The sequence below is a fragment of the Stigmatopora argus genome, chromosome 17 (genome assembly GCF_051989625.1).
Source record: "Stigmatopora argus isolate UIUO_Sarg chromosome 17, RoL_Sarg_1.0, whole genome shotgun sequence".
NCBI lineage: Eukaryota > Metazoa > Chordata > Actinopteri > Syngnathiformes > Syngnathidae > Stigmatopora > Stigmatopora argus.
The window spans coordinates 14,425,677-14,445,084 of NC_135403.1; the positions used below are offsets into that span (position 1 = coordinate 14,425,677).

Genomic DNA, 19,408 nt, shown 5'->3' on the forward strand with positions numbered 1-19,408 from the left:
TTTGTCATCATTTCACACACCCTCCGCCACCAAATTTTAACCGCTTGTGTTTTGCCGTGAAAATCTAGCCGACGTGATCTTTGGGCGTCCGATGGGGTGCTTTGTATTTGGGAGATGGTTGCTAGGCAACACTGGCTGATTGAGTTATGACGCTTTGATCAAATGGGCTTCTTTGGATTTTTTTTTATTTTTTTGGGGGACATCATGAGCTGTCATTTGGAATGAAACTCCAGGTGTCACTTTCAGGGTCCTGGTGGTGGGGGAGTCCCTCCCTGGGGGTCCACCACACAGGTTGTGGTAGTAGTAGGGGATTACATGTTAACTCGCGTTTAAATTTCCCTCCTAAAATATTTTTTTTAGTTAGTTTGGGAGCAATAAACATTTGAAAAGTAACCTTTCTATTGCCGTTTGACTGGCATGCAAAAATACGCCATTGGAAAAAACAACAACTCCCAGTTAGGAGGCCGACCTTCCACCACGGCACCCCCGTTCTCCGACTCGCGACGAGTGCGACTTGCACCTCATTTACACACAAAAAAACCCCGTCGCGGCAAGCGTTTTTGTCGGCTTAGGCTCGCGAGGTGTAAAGTACGTCCAGCCTTCATTCTGTCCCACGAGGGTGCAGAAGTGGTGTGGGGGTCGCCATGGAAACCGCCCATTCCCTCCAACGGGCAAATAAGCAAAGATCACCCTTTTGTTGTTTAGAAAAATTTTATTCCAACAAATCTTACAACACTTAATCATATCTTCTAGTAATGCTAGCAACAATCACGTTCTTCTCGCTAAACAGATCTCTCGGTTTGGGGAAGGTTCTTGGGACGTTTTCCAAACAAATATGGGGGGGTTATAGATACTTGTGATGAATTAAAATGAGTGAGATGATGAAGTGCAGCATTGTAGGGCCACTTAAATAGCCGCCGTCTGTCAGGGCCATTTTTATTTTGTATTTTTTTCATCAACAGAAAAACGCCTCACAAATCCTGAAGGAAAGTCAACACAAAAACATTCAGTCGTAACATTTATACTCTTCATACAAATGAAATTTGATTCAAAAAGAAGATCAAAGAGGATATTAAGCCATTTTACATTCACGTGAGTTGGTTAGCTCGCCTTGACGGCGATAGACGTCCAAAATTGTGCACTTTTGACGGAGTTTGGAGGGGGGAAAGAAGAGAAACGGAAGCGGAGACAGAAGGCGCTAAACTCTCGCTGGGGAAAAACATGTAACAAGTTTTTTAGTCGCTTTTTGGAGATTTAATTGGTGGGCTTAGAAAAAAAAAACAGGCTGAATATTTTGGAGGACAAGACAGAATTTGTCAAATTTCAAGCCAAATCTCTTAGTAGACTTTTCAATCGGGAATATGACGACTGTCTATTTCGATATATATTTTTTGGACAACTTTTAATAGCCATCATCGCCTCGTTCTGGACCGGAGTTGAACTGCAACTCCACGTTTCTTCAATTAATAATACACAGTGACTTTTGGATGTCTTTTGATCGTCAAACTCGGCCCCAAAATATTTTGGAATTTGACAAATGCGACTACGGTGCATATTTCCACGTTCTTTATTTACTTATTACATGCTTGGAGAGACACCACGAGAAGATTTGTTTCACACACACTTGAACACAACATTGGCACTTGACAAGAGAGCAAGATCGAACAAAAAGAAGCCAAAAACGTCTTGGCTTTTGGAGAAAAAAAAGTCTGATTAGGCGTACGTGAAGAAGAAGAGATGAATTTTGGGAGATGAGAGAGAGCAGACCACCCCGGCAAAATAAAAGCCACTCACCGGGAAATTCGGAGGTGGCTTTTTGAGCCAGCCCCCCTCAAAAGCCTCAAAGTCCTCCCCGTCCAGGATCGCGTCAAAGTCTAAGTCGTCAAGTCTGTTTCGGATAAAGGACACAACTACGGCAGCTTAATGTCTTAATGAAAGCAAACACTCTCCCCAAAGACCACGAGTAAAACGGCACGCCGCGCGCTCATGCTTTCAAAGTAGAAAACAAATGGGTATCGTTATGAAAATATTCCTTTCCACGGCTTCCCGCTACAAGAAAGGCAGCCGGCGGCGTCCTTTGTTGCCCACGTTGTTGTTGTTGTTGTTTCTAACTCTCTGTCTGTACCTTTTCCCCAGCACGGCCGCCAGGTACTTCTTGACCGCCATCTGCTTGCGGTAGCGGCTGTAGCTGTCCGTGAAGATGCCGTCCGAGTGGCGCTTGGACAGCGGCTCGCCGTTCTCGTCCGACGCCCTGCCCGCGCTGGAGGGAGGAAGAGAACGAGGAAGTCAGGCCTATCTGAGAAGGTACGTTTGGGAAAATAGGACTTGGAGGGGATTTTTTGGGGAGGGAAATGGATGAAAACAAGTCGACAAATAGTGCGGCGTTGGCGCTCTTACCCCAGGCGCTTGGCCATCAGGGAGTGAAGATACTTCCTGGCTGACAACTGACCCAGCGCTTTCCGGTACGCTTTGTTGAACACGCCGTCCGCGTGCCGCTCCGTCCTGATCGGAAAGGGCGCGTTAACCGCGCTCCCCCCAAAATGGGAAAAGACGGCGCCGTGAACGTGACGTACCTCTGGTCGGCGGGCTGCCGGCGAAGGGAGTAGAGCTCCGGCGTCCCCGCGCGCCGGCGCTCGGAATCCCGGGACCAGGGCAGAGAGTCGCCGTCCTGGTCGTACGCTTCGCCCTCCGGTCTGCGAAAAGAAAAGATTTTTAGAGCTTAGTTTGAGGAGGAGGAGGAGGATGAACAGTGAAAAATAAGCTAAATTGGATGATTTCAAAGCATGAGAAAATGAAATGAATGCTGGATTTTTCCCCTTGAAGACAAATACACCTCAAAAATGACACATTTCCCCCGAATCCAAATGCCCCCTTCCCGACGCAAAGTGGGTTAGACAATCAGACAAAGTTTGAGAAACCGAAGCCAGCCGTTTTTTTTTTTTTCCACGTACTTGACGTCGGGCAGGTGGAGGTGCGCCGCCGCCGCGTGGCCGCTGTGCTGCGTGATGAAGCCGCAGATGAGCAAGGCCAGGGTGGCCTTGCCGGACATTTTCCCGCTGGCAAAAAAACAAACAAAATAAAAACAAAGCAAGCCTTTTTTTTGCTCCGTCCCAACTCGGCTCAGCTCAGGCTCAGCTCAGCTCAACTCAAGGTCTGTCTCAGACCTCCTCCCTCCCTCGCCAAGCCTTCCCATCATCCCTCCCTCCTCCTTACCTCCTCAGGAAGGGAGCCCCTTTGCGAGAGAGCGACTCCTCTCGCTCTCTTCTCTCCTCTGTGCGTCCTCCTCCCAACATTGGCAACTTTTAGGACCCCCGCCTTCCCTCGCCACCCCGCGCTTTTCAAGCGTCCCGGGCGAGAGGGCGGCGGCGGCGTCATCGTCCAATATGAGTCATATGGAAAGTCTTTTTTTTTTTAAAGCATTTATTCGTATTTTACTTTTACTTTTTCAAGTATGGTCTCTTCTGGTGAAGCCAGTTGAGGGATGGACTTTCTTTTCTTGCTTCTCGCCACCAAATGAACTTTAAGAATGTGTGTGTGTGTGTGTGTGTGTATATATATATATATATATATATATATATATATATATATATATATATATATATATATATATATATATATATATATATATATATATACATATATGTATATATATGTGTGTGGTGTGTGTATATATGTATATATATGTATGTATATATGTGTATATATATATGTATATATATGCATGTATATATATATATATATATATATATATATATATATATATATATGTATGTGTGTATATATATATTTCAGCAACACGCTTATTTATATATTTATTCATGTATGTGTGTATATATATATATTTCAGCAACACGCTTATTTATTTATATATTTATTTATGAACTTACTTATTACCTATCTATTTATGTCTAAAATGCCTTTTCTGTGTCTGTATTCTCACCCTCTTGCTACTGTGACACCGAAATTTCCCGAATACGGGATGAATAAAGTTATCCAATCCAATCCAATCTCATACTTACTAAATATACGTGAATTTTTGACTACATTGGCTTAGATAATACGAGATGACATTTTACAACTAACACCCATTAGAACAGGGGTCTCGAACTCAAATTACCTGGGGGCCGCTAGAGGCCGAGTCTGGGTGAGACTGGGCCGCATCAGGATTTCCACAAGAAAAGCACTGATAAAACATTCCAACGTTATCAAATATCTTTATTTTTTAACAAAAAATAATGAATTAAATAAATTAACTTAAAAATGAATAAAAAATAAATCAATCAGTAATACAAAACCAAATAATACTAATGAGCATACAGTAGATATACACTGGCTGGCTAAGTAGAGAAAATGAATTATTTTTATTCCGTTTCAAATGTCTGTATTAACAGCTCTTTAACCTTTAACTTTCTGAACTTGAATGGAACATTGAACATGAAATATTCTGAACACGGCTTCTCTTGCCTACTCCTTGCTGCTAGAGACCTGGCAGCGCTTCTTCTCACATAGTCACATTTGGCTTGAGGGAGGAAGCAGTGGAGACCCTCAGTAGAGCTTGAAGATGCTCATCAGTAAGTCTGGACCTGTACTTGGACTTATTGAAGTTCAAGGTGGAGAAGAGCTTCTCACACAAGTATGTGCTCCCAAAAAGGCACATGGTCCGCTTGAACCTTCGGGAAAGTTCAGGGAAGCTGGGGGTCAACTCTCTCAAAAATTGCCCAAGCTTGTCTGCTTCTCCACTCACCTCCCTGAACTTGGCTTTGAGTGCAGAGTTGCACTGCAGGTCAATGAGCTCCATTTGAAGCTCAGGAGGGGCATCTTGCACATCAAAGGAGAAGGGGTCCGCAAAAATTTGAAATGTGGCTTTGTGTGTCTTGAAGTCTGCAAATCTGTGATCAAATTCCTCCTGTAGCTTCGAAATGGCCTCAACATACTTCTCACCACTGAATGGTGTGCCTGCATCCACGAGAGCCTTGCATGCTGGGAAATGGCAAAGGTTTGTCTGAGAGAGCTGGGCTTTCCATAACACAAGTTTAGTGCAGAATGCTCTCACGTTGTCATAGGCAGCACTGACAAGTTGCCCCTGGCCTTGTAGCTTCTTGTTCAGTACATTAAGCTCATGTGTGATATCAACAAGAAAAGCCAAGTCCATGAGCCATTTGGGATCACTTAGCACAGGATCAATCAACTCACAAACGGCGTAGCTAGCTTTGACTGCTGCATTACTGTCTTTGGTAGCCTTCTTGAAGAGATCCTGTTGCCTCAGAAGACGTGTTTTAAGACTGGCAACCTGGTTGGCTCTCTCATCTCCCTGGTATTTTTCGTACTCCACAGCATGTCTCGTAGTACAATTACGTTTCAAATTGTATTCCTTGTGCACCGCAACTTTTTCAGTGTAAATGAGACACGTCGGGGTGCCCCTGTGTTCAACAAAGAAATATTGCACTCCCCACTTTTCTTGAAACTGTCTGTGCTCATCACCGACCTTTCTCTTCACGGCAGGCTTTGAAAGAGACATCTCTGGGGCTCTGTAATATGTTTTTCCACTTGGAATGAGTCTCGGGTTGATCTTTCACATTCAGTCGCGCGGGTTTGTGGCGCATGTGCACTTTCGCTCTCCGTTTCAATCGCGGAGATGGCTACAGACACACACAGGCTGGATCACGGATCATAGCGCCTCATTCAGTTGTATGCTGAGAGCAGCGGAGGAGTGTGCGCGCCGAGCGGAGTGATCGGCCTCACGGCTTCTCCTCCGCCCAGCTGATTGGAGGAATGAATGAGTGAGTGAGCGAGGCACTGGACAGCCCGGCCGATGTCCCGCCCTCCAGAGCCGTATACCTCACCGTGATTGGTTCATTCAGCTCCGAACCAAAGTTCCCTCTAATTTTTTGTTGGTCTGAGCAGAAAGACAACCTCCCCGAGCGCACTGAGTACCAGTGTGAGCGACATGATCGGTACTCGGATGATTCGCCTAAAGACGTTTCGCCGACGGACGTTTGACAGACGGGCAGGTCGCCGAATGGACGTTCCACCGAACGTTCATTCGGCCGAACGGAGGTTCCGCCGAAACGGGATTCGAACGCTCGCCCCGCCGGATCGTGTGTGTACAAGTTTTTCAACCTCGGCCCGCGGGCCATATACGGCCCGTTAGGATTTTTAATCCGGCCCGCCGCCGGTGTTGTCCAAATTATAGTAAAAATCAATGTTCGTCTACCATCAATGGCAGTCCGGGAATAAGCACTCTTGGGCAGGCAGATGTAGCAGAACCGAGCCGTAAAATGACAGCAATCAGGTCAAATCCATCCTAAAACAGCATTTAATGATTAAATACAAATACTGGATGATATCGCGATGGAGGCAAAAAAACGTCTATAGACGTCCATTCGCCAAACGGCTCAAAATGCTCTCAAATTCGGTCAAATCCAGCTGAAAACAGCGTTTAATGATTAAATACAAATACTAGTATTTGTATTTAATCATTAAACTAACAAATACTAGTACGACCTGTCCGTCTGTCAAACGTCCGTCGGCGAAACGTCTTTAGGCGAATCATCCGGTCACGACATCATCATTGCTCGCTATGGGCACACCAGTATCACACCTGCCACAAGCAGGTGCATGTCAATGTTCCCTCTAATTTTTCATGTAAAACATGCTGTAAAACAAGAAAAACATGAGTGGACAGAGCTACTGCCACTGGCTGCCACTTAAACGGCGCCATCATGGGGAAAGGGGTAAAAAAAAAAAAAAAAAAAAAAAATCGATCTTTCATATTAAGACGGGGGCCGCAAATTATCGTCCCGAGGGCCGCAGTTGGCCCGCGGGCCGCAAGTTTGAGACCCCTGCATTAGAAGAATAAAAGCAGTGTCTAACGTCATTTGTGTGCCAAATGAAGTGGATTCTTAATGACGACACACTGTTAGAACTCCATTAGTGTTTGGCGAGTTCCCCCTAACGGTCGCCATAAGTATTACTAGCAAAGTAGCGTTTTGCAAAATTCATTCTCCTTTAAAGTTCGAAAATGTTTGTTTTCAACCGAATATTAAGGATGAAGTTTTGGATTGAAACATGGCCTTTGCTGTTTTGGATTAAATAAACAACGCCCTCTGGTGGCCAAAAGACCAAAGTACAAGCACGATAGAAGCATGGGGGACACGCCCTTTGATTTTAGGTGCAAATATTGATCTTTTAACGTGGCTAAATTTGATCTTTCGCCGTTCCACCCCTAAAATATTTTTGATTATAAATAGCGAGGTGAGTGTGAGTTTTAAAAAAAAAACATTGTTTTTTAATGAATCAAACGACAATGAGTCACTTAACGCTTAATATCAACAGATATGAAAGAAATGAATTCCTTTGCGCTGCTGTCAAAAGGCAAACGTCTATTTTTAACAGCGAGGCTATTAATACGTTGAAGGCTTTATTAAAGCCTCGCCATTCCGAATATTAAAATCTGCGATTAGGAAAATCTTTGCATTTTCATTGGTCATTGAAAATAGGTCAGGGATGGACTTTTATTAAAAATGCTCTTAAAAATCCAACAACGTTTTGACTTTTCTGTTAGATTATTCAGTTAACATTATCTTATGCATAGTGTGTGTCTCTGTTTTGGTCAGTATTCATGCAAATAAAAGTACAACAAAATGTAACATTTAATCTCAATAGAGTGACGTTATAACTGTTCCAATCTAACAAACAAAAAATAGAACCAAAATACTTATTTATATTTATGAAATGACATTATTCAGAAATGCAAAAAGATTTGCAAAAATTGCTATGCTATCCAAAATGTGTTTCAACAATATATTCTTTAATTCAGGAGTAGGGAACCTATGGCTCGGGAGCCACATGTGGCTCTTTTGATGGGTGCATCTGTCTCTTTGCTAACCTGTGAGCTAAAATATGGAAATTTCTGGTGACAGAACTGAGATATTACATCTCGAACTGCTTTAATCTTCATTTTTTTTGCAGTAGACTCTTATGGAATGCATCCTCTCAACGCAATGGCTCATTTTTTTGCAGATGTATTGACTCTGAGCGTCCACCAGAGGTCATCAAAGTCCCGTTATCATATCCACGCGTTTCAGCCACCGAGTCTTTTTTTTTTACTCTCCCCCTCCATGCCTCTCTCTCTCTCCCCTCCCGTCCGTCCCCCAACCAACATCGGTTTGAGCGTGCTCCTCCTCCTCCTCCTCCTCCTCCTGCTCCTTTCATTGTGCGCGTTGTGTTGTGTCTCCAGCGGCACAGCGGGCCTCGCCACAAATCACAGCCGACACGTCGGCGCCTCCGTTCGGCCGGCTCCGGCTCCGACTCAAGCTCCGGGACATGCCACCGAGGCGCCAGGCGGGGCCGTCGGCGTCCGGATCGGACGCGGAGGACAGCTGACTTCAACTCTCCGACCGGCGCCTCTCCCCGAGCATGCCGCCTCATCGTCACGGCGGGCGGAGAACGGAGGCGGATCGCTGAGTCTTCCGCTCTTTCGCTCCCGGCCAGGCGCCATCGACGGACGTCAAAGAGAGACGGCGAGAAGAAAGCGGCGCCGACGGGAAGGTGAGGACCGCCGCCGAAGGGGGGGCTCTTTGTCACGTGAGGGCGGGCCCCCCGTCAACAAAGAAGTCATCAGTATGCGGCGGCGCCGCCGTGTGGGGACGCGCCAGCGTTAACCGGTGGGCTGTCATCCACGGCGATGGACGTCCAAATCTGTCGGAAGTGCCGACGGATGTCTATTCGTGATGAACTATTTGCCGGGAGGTTAGCTTAAGTTAAAAAAAAGTCAATGAGCGCGAGCCTCCGGATTCGACATCTCCTAGCGAATAACGGGTTAAAATGCACATCCAGATGATTGGACGTCTATCGTCAAAACGGAATGTGCAGCAAAAGACTGGGCTGTATTCTGGGGTTCTCAACTCATGGCTAGGGGGCTGAACATGGGCGTGATGGATTTTCGGGGTCGCTATTTTCAAAAATGTTACTATTTCCCAATTTGAGGCCGTAGCTGCGACGTCAATTCGCCCAAAAACGTCAATCGACTAGCGTCGGCTGGAAAGACGCTAACGTATTTCTGTTAACCTTCCAGTATTCTTTTTTGTTTTCAACTCCTGTTCATTTCTTGCCCCACCACCTCAAACGTGACCACATTGTTTTCATTGAAAATGTCGACAAGGCTACATTTTGGGAGGTTTATTTGTCCTCCAGTTAGCTTCATGCCAACCTCGTTGACCTGAAAAACGTAACAAAGCTCGCCCTCTAGTCCAAACGCTTTGACGGCAAGGTTCTTCCCGACGACCGCCATAAATGACGGCAAAAACAAAAGTGGTTTCTTTATCCCATCCGCTCATCAGCAGCCCTTTTGCGTGCGTGCGTGCGTGCGTGTGTCTTTCACGCGGCGTGCCAAGCGGGATAGTAGGTCGCGTTCCCTCGGGCTGACGGGATGTCGCTAATGAGAATCCGTCCTGGTAATTGGAGCGAGGCGGCTTTTCCTCGCACTCTTTGACGGAAGCAACTAGATTTGGAATTGAAAGGACCTCCGGGGTCTGGGGGTCGCTCGGGGGTCACCCGGGCGGCGCTCATATTGACGTGCTCCTTTTTGCTAGCCTGCCACATAACGCCATTTAATTCCATTTCCACCAGTCACGCTCACAAGAATTTTTGGAGTAGGAATAGGTTTGTGAAAGTTTTCCCAAATGTTGCTTAGCAGCTTTAAGCGTGGTTGAACGTTTTCGAGATGGAAAAAAAAAACAGCTGGTCTGATTCTAACGCATTGTGTCATGATAAAATATGAGCTCAGCTTTCCATTTTTTTTTTACTAGTATTATGATCCTCTTTCAGCAAATCCTCCGTTCTGGTAATCTTCCTTCTCTCACTCCATCTGGTGAAGCTGGCACGATTCCCGACTTCCCCATCGAGCCGGCGCCAACATTTTGCTCCAACATGCTGTTTTCCCCTCAAATGTTTTTAAAGCAGAGAGTCGTTTATTTTTTAAATTTGCTCAGAACCAGTTGAAACCTCCGTCCATGCCCTCCCCCCCCCCCGAATCGACCGGCATCGATCCCAGAACAAAACGCGCCGCGTGCCGACGGAGCCTCGGCGAGGTGGCGGGGACCGCCACCCCTCCCGGGCTTCATTTGCGAGCGCGTCAGAGAAGAACGGCGCCGACGGCAGGAGCGAGGAAAACCACGCGGCCGTATGTTTTTAATCTTGCGGCGCTGTCTGGCACGGGGCCCCCGGGGGCCAACGCGACCAGAAAAACGGAAAAAATGTTTGGTATTGCCGCGTTAGTTTGTGCATTCACGTAGCTGCCCCGATGAATCCGTGATCATATTCATAATTTGCTCATCGATGAAATGTTTAGGGGCAAGCTTTGGCTGCCAATTCAATCAAAACCGCTTGTTTGAGCCTCTAAACCAGGGCTGTCAGACTCGGGTTGGTTCACGGGCCGCGTTAAAGTCAACTCGATTTCATGTGGGCCGGACCATTTTAGATAGAATATTTAGATTTTTTTTAATAAATGGGTTAAAAGAACTGGATTAAAATCCCTGAATATTCCGTTTTTTTATAGATCTAAAACAATGTTTATTTTAACTTTTTTAAATATATTTTTAGATTTTACAAAATGATTTTTGAACTAAAAACACCGAAAAAATGGATTTAAAAATGACAATTATTGATTTAAAAAGGGGAAACTCAGGGAATTTAATATACATCTATACTCTTCATTTGAATTTGATCCTAAAACAGAAAGTCGCCACTCATGATTGACTTTCCCGGGCCACACAAAATGATGCAGCGGGCCAGATTTGGCCCCCGGGCCGCCACTTTGACACTTGTGTTCTAAACCGTAAACATTTTGGATTTCTGTCCTTTTTTTTTTTGCCGCCGCTTCGTTAAAGTCGAGCCTTTCGCTGGTGGCGGCGGAGGGCGAGTCGGCTTCAAAGCGGATTTATGAGCCATGTCAGCACCCGCTTGGCTTATCGTCTTAGTGTACGACAACCGGCGATTCGGGAGATAATGTCAGCGCTTGGCCCTGGATTTTAGATAGCGTCAAACCCGACATGTCACGAAACCCGCCTTTAATCCGCCACCGTCATTTCCTTCCGTGTCCGCAGGGCGTCGCGATGGGCTGCGTCAAGAGCAAAGAGGACAAAGGCCCCGCCGTCAAGTACGACCGGGAGAATCCTTCGCCGGCCGCCGCCGCCGCCCTGCCCCACGCGGGACACTACGGCCCGGATCCGACCCAGTTGCAGCCCGCCCTGGCGCCGTCCACCTCCTGCTCCGGTGCTCCCCACTTCAACTCGGCCTTCGCGCCCTTTGGAGGCTCCTCGACCGGGATGACCCCCTTCGGAGGAGCGTCCTCCTTCACCGGCCCGGCCTCAAACTCCTTCTCCGGTTCCGTCCCAAGTAAGTCGGCATCCGTCGTTAGCTTGTAAAATCGCTAATCCTCTACGGCAGATGTGTCAAAGTGGCGGCCTGGGGGCCAAATGTGGCCCGCCGCATCATTTTGTGCGGCCCGGGAAAGTCAATCATGAGTGCTGACTTTCTGTTTTAGGATCAAATTCAAATGAAGAGTATAGATGTATATTACATTTCCTGATTTTCCCCCTTTTAAATCAATCATTGTCATTTTTTAATCCATTTTTTTCTGTGTTTTTACTTCAAAAATCATTTTGTAAAATCTAAAAATGTATTTAAAAAAAAGCTTAAGTAAGCATTGTTTTTCCCCCTTTTAAATCAATCATTGTCATTTTTTAAATCCATATTTCCTTTGTTTTTAGTTCAAAAATCATTTTGTAAAATCTAAAAATATATATAAAAAGCTAAAATAAACATTGTTTTAGATCTATAAAAAACGGAATATTCAGGGATTTTAATCCAGTTCTTTTAATCCATTTATAAATTTAAAAAAATCTAAATATTATATCTAAAATTGTCCGGCCCACATGAAATCGCGTTGACGTTAACGCATCCCGCGAACCAACCCGAGTCTGACACCCTTGCTCTACGGTGTCAGATTAGGCCGTCAGCATTTGCGTCTCTCCGGAACGTCACGGGATTAAGGAACGTTGTCGGCGTCCGTATTTTCTGAAACCATGTCGCCCGCAGGTGGCGTGACCTTCTTCGTGGCGTTGTACGACTACGAGGCCAGGACGTCGGACGACCTGTCCTTCGAGAAAGGCGACCGCTTCCAGATCATCAACAACACGTACGCCGGTGCCGACCGTAAAGTGCCCTCCATTGCCCCGTTGACCTCCCCGACTCTTTCCGCAGGGAGGGCGACTGGTGGGAAGCTCGCTCCATCACCAGCGGCCAGAAAGGCTACATTCCCAGCAACTACGTGGCGCCGGCCGACTCCATACAGGCTGAAGAGTACGTGAGACCGCTTCCGAAATAAACCGCGTTCGAGTCCCACGGTTACCGTCGAGTGAATCTCGCCAAAGAGTATTTCAAAATCAACGACCAAGACACAATGCTGCTATAAAAACCTTCACTTTGTGACCATTTCCCAGGTGGTACTTTGGAAAAATGGGGCGGAAAGACGCGGAGAGATTGCTGCTGAACCCGGGGAACCATCGCGGGACCTTCCTGGCGCGGGAAAGCGAAACCACCAAAGGTGAGGTCGGCGTCTGGTGACGTTGACGTGACGTTGATGTGATGTTGACGTGTCCTGACGCTCTTGGCGCGCAGGCGCTTTCTCCCTCTCCATCCGCGACTGGGACGAAAGCAGAGGCGACAACGTGAAGCACTACAAGATCCGCAAGCTGGACAGCGGCGGCTACTACATCACCACGCGAGCGCAGTTTGACACCTTGCAGAAACTTGTCAAACACTACACGGGTACAAGCTAGCATAGCCACGCCACAACACGCCACACCACGTCACGCCACACCACGTCACGCCGTCCCTGACCAAAGTTTTGCGATGATTTCAGAGCACGCGGACGGACTGTGTCACAAGCTGACCAGCGTTTGCCCGACGGTCAAGCCTCAGACCCAGGGCCTGGCCAGGGACGCTTGGGAGATACCCCGAGAGTCCCTGAGACTGGAACTGAAGCTGGGTCAGGGCTGCTTCGGCGAGGTCTGGATGGGTACGTCGGAAAGCGCAATCCCAGCCAAATACTGTCCTATTTTGGCCATTTCTGCCATGGACGCAAGCACCGACGCCATTCCTTCCTTCCTTCCTCAGGTACTTGGAACGGCACGACCAAGGTGGCCATCAAGACCTTGAAACCCGGAACCATGTCGCCCGAGGCGTTCCTGCAGGAGGCCCAGATCATGAAGAAGCTCCGACACGATAAGCTGGTGCCGTTGTACGCCGTGGTGTCCGAGGAACCCATCTACATTGTCACCGAGTACATGGCGAAAGGTGAACGCTTTGGCTTTTTTAAAAACATTTAGCCGTTTCATCTGTGAACGTAGCGTTTCCTTCGAGCACGCCATGCCAGCGTCTATTTATAAAGCCATCAAACCCGAGCCTGCCACATTTTATGAAGCCAAGCCGCCCACTCGCCAAGGCTTTTGCGCCCAGCCGTGTCAAAAAAAAAATGATATTCAGAGATTTTAGCTGCCGCGCCTCGTGCGCACTCTGTGACGTGAGAAATTCCAGCGCGGCTATATTCCGTCCGCTCGGATTAATCCCGCCCCTAACGGGGAGTGACAATTGAGCCTCATTGACTATGTATTAGGCCCCGATGAAATACTCGCCTCCCGGTGGCGCATTTGTATGCATCCGTCGTGACCAATGTTCCCTCTAAGCTGCGCGCGTGCGCAATTGCGCACTACTCTCGTCTTCTCCGCGCACAGCAAATCATATGGAGCGCACAAAATAAAATCCCAATTTTTTTTAATGTATTTTTTTAATTTTTTTTAGCTGTGAGGCCGACGCGCGAACCACTCATCCGCCGGGCCGCGCATTCATAGATATTAATCATTACATTTTATTATTACTAAATCATTTGTGTAATGACAGACAAACAAAAAATTAGAGGGAACATTGGTCGTGACTTGCTTTGAATTTTGAATTTCGTTCTGCAGGGAGCTTAATTGACTTCCTCAAAGAAGGCGATGGAAAATTCCTCAAGCTTCCATTGTTGGTGGACATGGCCGCGCAGGTGGGTTGAAACGCGGGACATTTCAGAAAAAAATGATTTTTTTATTGATTTATTTTTGTGTGGATTTTAAGATCGCCGACGGAATGGCCTTCATCGAAAGGATGAACTACATTCACCGAGACTTGCGCGCCGCCAACATCCTGGTGGGTGAAAACCTGGTGTGCAAAATCGCCGACTTTGGCCTGGCCCGGCTGATCGAGGACAACGAGTACACGGCCAGGCAAGGTGAGAACCGATCGAGGCTCAAACCGGCTCCCAAGTGGGCAAATGGCGTGGGACTGACTCCTGCTCCTCGCCGCCATCCGGTCCCGTCTCGCCTAGGGGCCAAATTCCCCATCAAGTGGACGGCGCCGGAAGCGGCGCTTTACGGACGCTTCACCATCAAGTCGGACGTGTGGTCCTTCGGTATTCTGATCACCGAGCTGGTGACCAAAGGCCGAGTGCCGTACCCGGGTGAGACCTCGTCCAATTTGCCAAAGGGCTAGGCAGTCTGTTTCTGCGGGGGGGAACGGGAGAGCGTGTGCGGTCGATTGGTCGGCGGTCTTTTGGTCGCCCAGAAGGTAAGTGATCATTACCATTGAAATGGTTGCTCAAATTCCCTAAATACAAACTGCGAATGACTATTTAGTCATACTTAATGCCCTAGTAATTATTAGGCTAAGGAAAAGCTCCAAATTTCCCGGACTTGTAGTGTTTTTTGTTGGAGAACTTGTTAAGACCGACTCACTGACGTCGCTTCTTAAAGGGACAGCGCACGTACATACAAACTCTTCTACACTCACATGTGGGCTCAGTGAAACTGCTCAGGGCCATTGTTGGCTTTTATTCATTTGTACACCGTCTTGTTTTACCTTGTTTTGTCGTTGGTCTTTTGGTCGCCCCGACCGCGACAACAGACGACCAAAAGACCGGCGACAAAACAAGGTAAAACAACACGGTCTAAGCATGAATAAAAGCCAAAAATGGCCATGAGCCGTTTCACTGAGCCGACGTGTGAGTGTAGAAGAGTTTGTATGTACATGCGTTGTCCCTTTAAGAAGCTACGTACGTCAGTCGGGGTCTTAACAAGTTCTCCAACAAAAGACAATAAAAGTCCGGGAAATTAGGAGCTTTTCTTTAGCCTAATAATTAATAGGGCATTAAGTATGACTAAAATAGTCATTGGCAGTTTGTATTTAGGGAATTTCGGCAACAATTTAAAAATGGTAATTATCATTTACCTTCCGGGCGACCAATCGACCGTGTACCACGGGAGAGTGGCTCGGGGAAAATAATGAAAAAGACAAAAGAAGCATAAGGATAATAAGCGCATTCTGGTTAATCACATGACTTCTTTTTTTTTTTAGGCATGGTGAACCGCGAGGTTCTAGAACAGGTGGAGCGCGGCTACCGCATGGCGTGTCCGCAGGGCTGCCCCGAGTCGCTGCACGAAATGATGAAGCTGTGCTGGAAGAAGGAAGCCGACGAGAGGCCCACCTTCGAGTACATCCAGTCCTTCCTCGAGGACTACTTTACCGCCACCGAACCCCAGTACCAGCCCGGGGAGAACCTATAGCTCGGGGCCGAATGACCGCTGACCCACCGGCGGAGCAATACTAACCTTGGATTGGATGAGTACTCGGTGGGCCGGCCCCATTTCAGGCCGCGTCTTCACTTGGACCTCCAAAACGGGACTGAACTTGACGTGCGCAAGCACGAAACTTCTTGACATCCCGATGAATGCAACTTTGCATATGCCGGGAGCGTTTTTTGAAATAGAAGCCAATGGGGATTTGTACAATAAAGGATTGACCGTTAACCAATTGGCTCACAATACACTCTTTGAGGAGCGTATAGCATTTATTTATAAAATGTCATTTTAAAAATACAAAAGAGCTTATTTGCAGTGTTAACTAACAGAGGGGTGAACGCGTACGCTTTTGCTTTTCAGACATTTTTCACACGGCCATCTCCATCTTGATGGCCGGGTGCGGGTCATAGTCCACAATTTCAAAGTCGGCGGCGCGGAAGTCGTCGATGCGCTCCACTTGACGCAGGATCTTCAATTTGGGGAAGGGCCGGATCTCCCTCTTCAGCTGGGAAATGGATGGTGTTAAAAAGAGGAAAGACATCGTTGCCACCGCCGCCGCCATACCGTCCGTACCTGCGTTTTCAGAGGCTCCACGTGGTTGACGTAGACGTGCGCGTCCCCGAGCGTGTGCACAAAGTCTCCGGGTCGCAGTCCGGTCACGTGCGCGATCATGTACGTGAGGAGCGCGTAGCTGGCGATGTTGAATGGCACGCCCAAGCCCATGTCGCCCGAGCGCTGGTACAGCTGGCACGACAGCTCGCCGTCGCACACGTAGAACTGGCAGAGGGCGTGGCACGGCGGCAACGCCATCAGAGGAAGGTCTGACCAATGGGAAGTAGGGGGGGAGGGGAAATGCCAGTCGTTTTCACATTCGATACTTTTCGATATTGTTATAGGCTCAAACTAAGGAAATGTGTATCATCTGAAATTTCAAGTGTGCCCTTAAAAATGCCCAAAAGGCACTTCCGTGTGTTTGTGTTTGTGTGTACCTTTAGGGTTCCACGCGCACATGATGATGCGCCTATCTTCTGGATTACTCTTGATGGTGTCGATCACCTTCTGCAACTGGTCCACGCCTTGCCCGGTATAATCTAAATAGGGTGGGGGCAAACGATTGATTGTTCCATGTTGTTTTCTGTTTAGTTTCAGGTGCATTCTGGTGAAAAGAAGGTGGAAAAGACAAAGTGGGGCTTGCTACCGGCGTGCATGTCCGTGTACTCTGCCCCAAAATGGCGCCACTGGAAACCGTAGACGGGCCCCAGGTCGCCCTCCTCTCTCACGGTGAAGCCGCACTTGTCCAGGAAGCCGCGGGAGCCGTTGGCGTCCCAAATCTTCACGCCTTTCTCCGAAAGCTCCTTGGAATTAGTCGAACCCTGGTAACACACACACATACACACGCTGCAGCCCAGAACCATATCAATCCGGTCGCGGTGTCGTCGGGTAAACGCTCACCTTGATGAACCAAAGCAACTCTTCAAGGATTCCCTTCCAAAATACTTTCTTGGTTGTCAGCAAAGGAAATTGATCTAGAAAACAAACCCCCAAAAAAGGTTAGGGTGCTTTATATGGCATAGCGCTGCAATTCAATGTTAGGCCACTAGGTGGCAAAAGACTCACTCAGACCGCATTATATACAGTAACGAAGAGAGCCATAAACAATTCATATTTTCTAATGTTATTCCTTGAGAGCCATACTCCGAATTTAAAAGTCAAAATACATGTCAATGGGTGTCTTTTATTTTAGTAATTTCACCACTTTTAAAGTGGAAAAAAAGAATACTTTTGACATTCTTATGCAGTTGCTAATCAATGAGAGGATGCCTTCTAGCAGTCTAATGCAAAAAAAAAAAGACGACTAAAGCATCACTGGACGTAGTATCTCAGTTCTGTCACCAGCGGGTTCCATAATTTAAATTTTAGCTCACAGGTTAGCGAAGAGCCATAGGTTCCCTATGTAAGATTATATCAGTTTTTTTGTGAGTATAAAAGCATCGTTCTCATACAAATTGTGAATGGCTGACATGTCAGCATAAACACTCAAAAACAGCGTGAGCGATCACGCTGTTTTTGAGCTCTCCCCATTTCTGCAGTCCGGTAATAAACTTATTTCCTTTAAATTGATCTTGCTCTTTCTTAACCTGTTCCTCAAGTTGTATTTTCAGATATATCACCCTACCCCTGACGTAATACTTTCATGAATGCATAAGTATGAATAACCCAAATTGCAAACATTCCATTTTGTTACAAAGACAATTTCAGAAACATAAATAGAATATTTGTCCATCCGTGTCAATACCACTTGGTAGCAGCTAGTTCCTCGTATTTATTCTACTTCTACTTTTGAGTTTGATTTATTTAATAAAGGAACAATGCATAACATATACGTACATGTAAATTGGATTGGATAACTTTATTCATCCCGTATTCGGGAAATTTCATTGTGACAGTAGCAAGAAAAGGCATAGTTATAAGTTAGACAGTACAGTCAAAGGCCGCAAAAGCAATGTGCAAGATTATAGCCAAAGGCTAATTGCCATCTTTAGTCCCTCGTACAGGTTAATATAATATTAAAAACGCAAGATAAGATCAATAAGGCAATAGTAGGGATGAAGAAGGGGGGAAAAAACAGGACAAAATGTTAGGAAGCAGCATAGAAACGATGAGACATACACAAACTAGCAAACTAGCACATAATACGGCTAATGCTTACTACGGAGGCTGTACCGGGCCTGGGAACCGAACACGGAAATGACGCCGGTCCCGGTCCGGTCGCCTTTCTTGCGTCCGTGCTCCAAAATGAAGGCCACCTGATTCAAATAGCCGCGCTCGTCGCAAAAGAAAGCCGTCGAGTAGCCCTTGTTCTCCTCCTGGCCGCCCTCCCCGGCTAAAAGGGGCGCCGATGCGGCCATTTTGCTCGCAATTGCAGTAGAAAGTCGAGGGGAGGCGCTATAGTACATTGTTGACTTGGTCGCCGAAAATGACGCCTGTTTCTCCCATCAGAAATTGTTTACACGACGATGCCGTAAAGACAAGCGGTGTTTAATGAAACAAAACACGTACCCGGCGCTTGTTATTGGAACAAGACGACTTTAAGCACATTACCATGACTACGTTTATGTTCTTTTATATGTATTGTCCCGTTATTAAATAAATCGAACTCAAACTCACCTTATTATTACCCTATAATATGACGTTTCAGTCACACCAACCTAAATAAAGCCTTGAAAATGTATTCTTTTTAAATCAGATTTATGAGTCTGGTTGCGTTATTCCTAGCAAACATTCCAAGCCTTCTAAAAGCAAAAGTCTAATGACAATAATACAATAATAATGCTCTCATACATTTTTGTTTGCAGGTTTAGCGTAATGCGGCGTCGCTGTTGAGCTAAGACTAAGTAAACCATTCATGTTCCCGTTAAGAGATCCAGACGTGCGGAATTCCCCAAGTCCTCGTCTGCGACCCATTGATGCCCAGCGGGGACTCCGAGGGCCAAAAAGCGGACCCTCGTGCCGTCTCAATTGACCAGCATTCGCCAATCTGGAACTTTCCATTTCTCTATTTTTTAAAAAGACCTTTTGTAGGCTTTTTAATGGTCACGGTTATCTGCATTTTCAGCCAAAGGCCGTAAAATGCCCGGTGATCGCGCCTGGGCTCCGTTCCTGGATTCCGGTTCCTCGCTCCGCTTTGATCAGCGACGTGCGTCCGCAGGCCTCCGACGTAAATCATTGGTGGC

The 19,408-nt window shown here is 46.8% G+C and overlaps 3 protein-coding genes across 4 annotated transcripts; 1 reads left to right on the top strand and 2 right to left on the bottom strand.

The window, feature by feature from the left end:
• Window positions 1–698: 698 nt before the first annotated feature.
• On the bottom strand, window positions 699–3,333 carry LOC144091863 (glucagon family neuropeptides-like). Of its 2 annotated transcripts, XM_077624523.1 has the most exons (7): window positions 3,214–3,333; window positions 2,952–3,056; window positions 2,574–2,693; window positions 2,398–2,502; window positions 2,126–2,260; window positions 1,795–1,888; window positions 699–980 (listed from the first exon to the last, which is right to left on the bottom strand). In XM_077624523.1, the coding sequence occupies exons 1-7, from the start codon at window positions 3,291–3,293 to the stop codon at window positions 972–974; spliced, it is 648 nt and encodes a 215-aa protein (XP_077480649.1). In that variant the 5' UTR covers window positions 3,294–3,333; the 3' UTR covers window positions 699–971. The 2 variants fall into 2 exon arrangements, with proteins under 2 accessions (XP_077480649.1, XP_077480648.1); XM_077624522.1 differs by having other exon boundaries at window positions 699–1,888.
• Window positions 3,334–8,401: 5,068 nt separating this feature from the next.
• LOC144091860 (tyrosine-protein kinase yes-like) lies at window positions 8,402–15,902 on the top strand. The gene is made up of 12 exons (XM_077624519.1): window positions 8,402–8,550; window positions 11,106–11,397; window positions 12,100–12,199; window positions 12,265–12,363; window positions 12,504–12,607; window positions 12,682–12,831; window positions 12,926–13,081; window positions 13,180–13,359; window positions 14,028–14,104; window positions 14,176–14,329; window positions 14,426–14,557; window positions 15,451–15,902. The coding sequence occupies exons 2-12, from the start codon at window positions 11,115–11,117 to the stop codon at window positions 15,657–15,659; spliced, it is 1,644 nt and encodes a 547-aa protein (XP_077480645.1). The 5' UTR covers window positions 8,402–8,550; window positions 11,106–11,114; the 3' UTR covers window positions 15,660–15,902.
• Window positions 15,903–15,906: 4 nt separating this feature from the next.
• tyms (thymidylate synthetase) lies at window positions 15,907–18,625 on the bottom strand. The gene is made up of 6 exons (XM_077624521.1): window positions 18,385–18,625; window positions 17,127–17,200; window positions 16,873–17,047; window positions 16,664–16,765; window positions 16,248–16,495; window positions 15,907–16,179 (listed from the first exon to the last, which is right to left on the bottom strand). The coding sequence occupies exons 1-6, from the start codon at window positions 18,581–18,583 to the stop codon at window positions 16,042–16,044; spliced, it is 936 nt and encodes a 311-aa protein (XP_077480647.1). The 5' UTR covers window positions 18,584–18,625; the 3' UTR covers window positions 15,907–16,041.
• Between the last annotated feature and the right edge of the window lie 783 nt (window positions 18,626–19,408).

What these genes read in the sequence shown, in the direction of transcription:
- LOC144091860 (XM_077624519.1), top strand. Translation starts at nt 11,115, where the DNA reads ATGGGCTGCGTCAAGAGCAAAGAGGACAAAGGCCCCGCCGTCAAGTAC. An exon ending in GGAAAGCGAAACCACCAAAG is followed by an intron (nt 12,608 to 12,681) that starts GTGAGGTCGGCG and finishes CTTGGCGCGCAG; the next exon opens with GCGCTTTCTCCCTCTCCATC. An exon ending in CTTCGGCGAGGTCTGGATGG is followed by an intron (nt 13,082 to 13,179) that starts GTACGTCGGAAA and finishes TTCCTTCCTCAG; the next exon opens with GTACTTGGAACGGCACGACC.
- tyms (XM_077624521.1), bottom strand. Translation starts at nt 18,583, where the DNA reads ATGGCCGCATCGGCGCCCCTTTTAGCCGGGGAGGGCGGCCAGGAGGAG. An exon ending in GGCCCGGTACAGCCTCCGTA is followed by an intron (nt 17,201 to 18,384) that starts GTAAGCATTAGC and finishes TTTGTTTTCTAG; the next exon opens with ATCAATTTCCTTTGCTGACA. An exon ending in TGGAGCCTCTGAAAACGCAG is followed by an intron (nt 16,180 to 16,247) that starts GTACGGACGGTA and finishes TCCATTTCCCAG; the next exon opens with CTGAAGAGGGAGATCCGGCC.
- LOC144091863 (XM_077624522.1), bottom strand. Translation starts at nt 3,293, where the DNA reads ATGTTGGGAGGAGGACGCACAGAGGAGAGAAGAGAGCGAGAGGAGTCG. An exon ending in CTGATGGCCAAGCGCCTGGG is followed by an intron (nt 2,261 to 2,397) that starts GTAAGAGCGCCA and finishes TCCTCCCTCCAG; the next exon opens with CGCGGGCAGGGCGTCGGACG. An exon ending in GCGGCCGTGCTGGGGAAAAG is followed by an intron (nt 1,889 to 2,125) that starts GTACAGACAGAG and finishes TATCCGAAACAG; the next exon opens with ACTTGACGACTTAGACTTTG.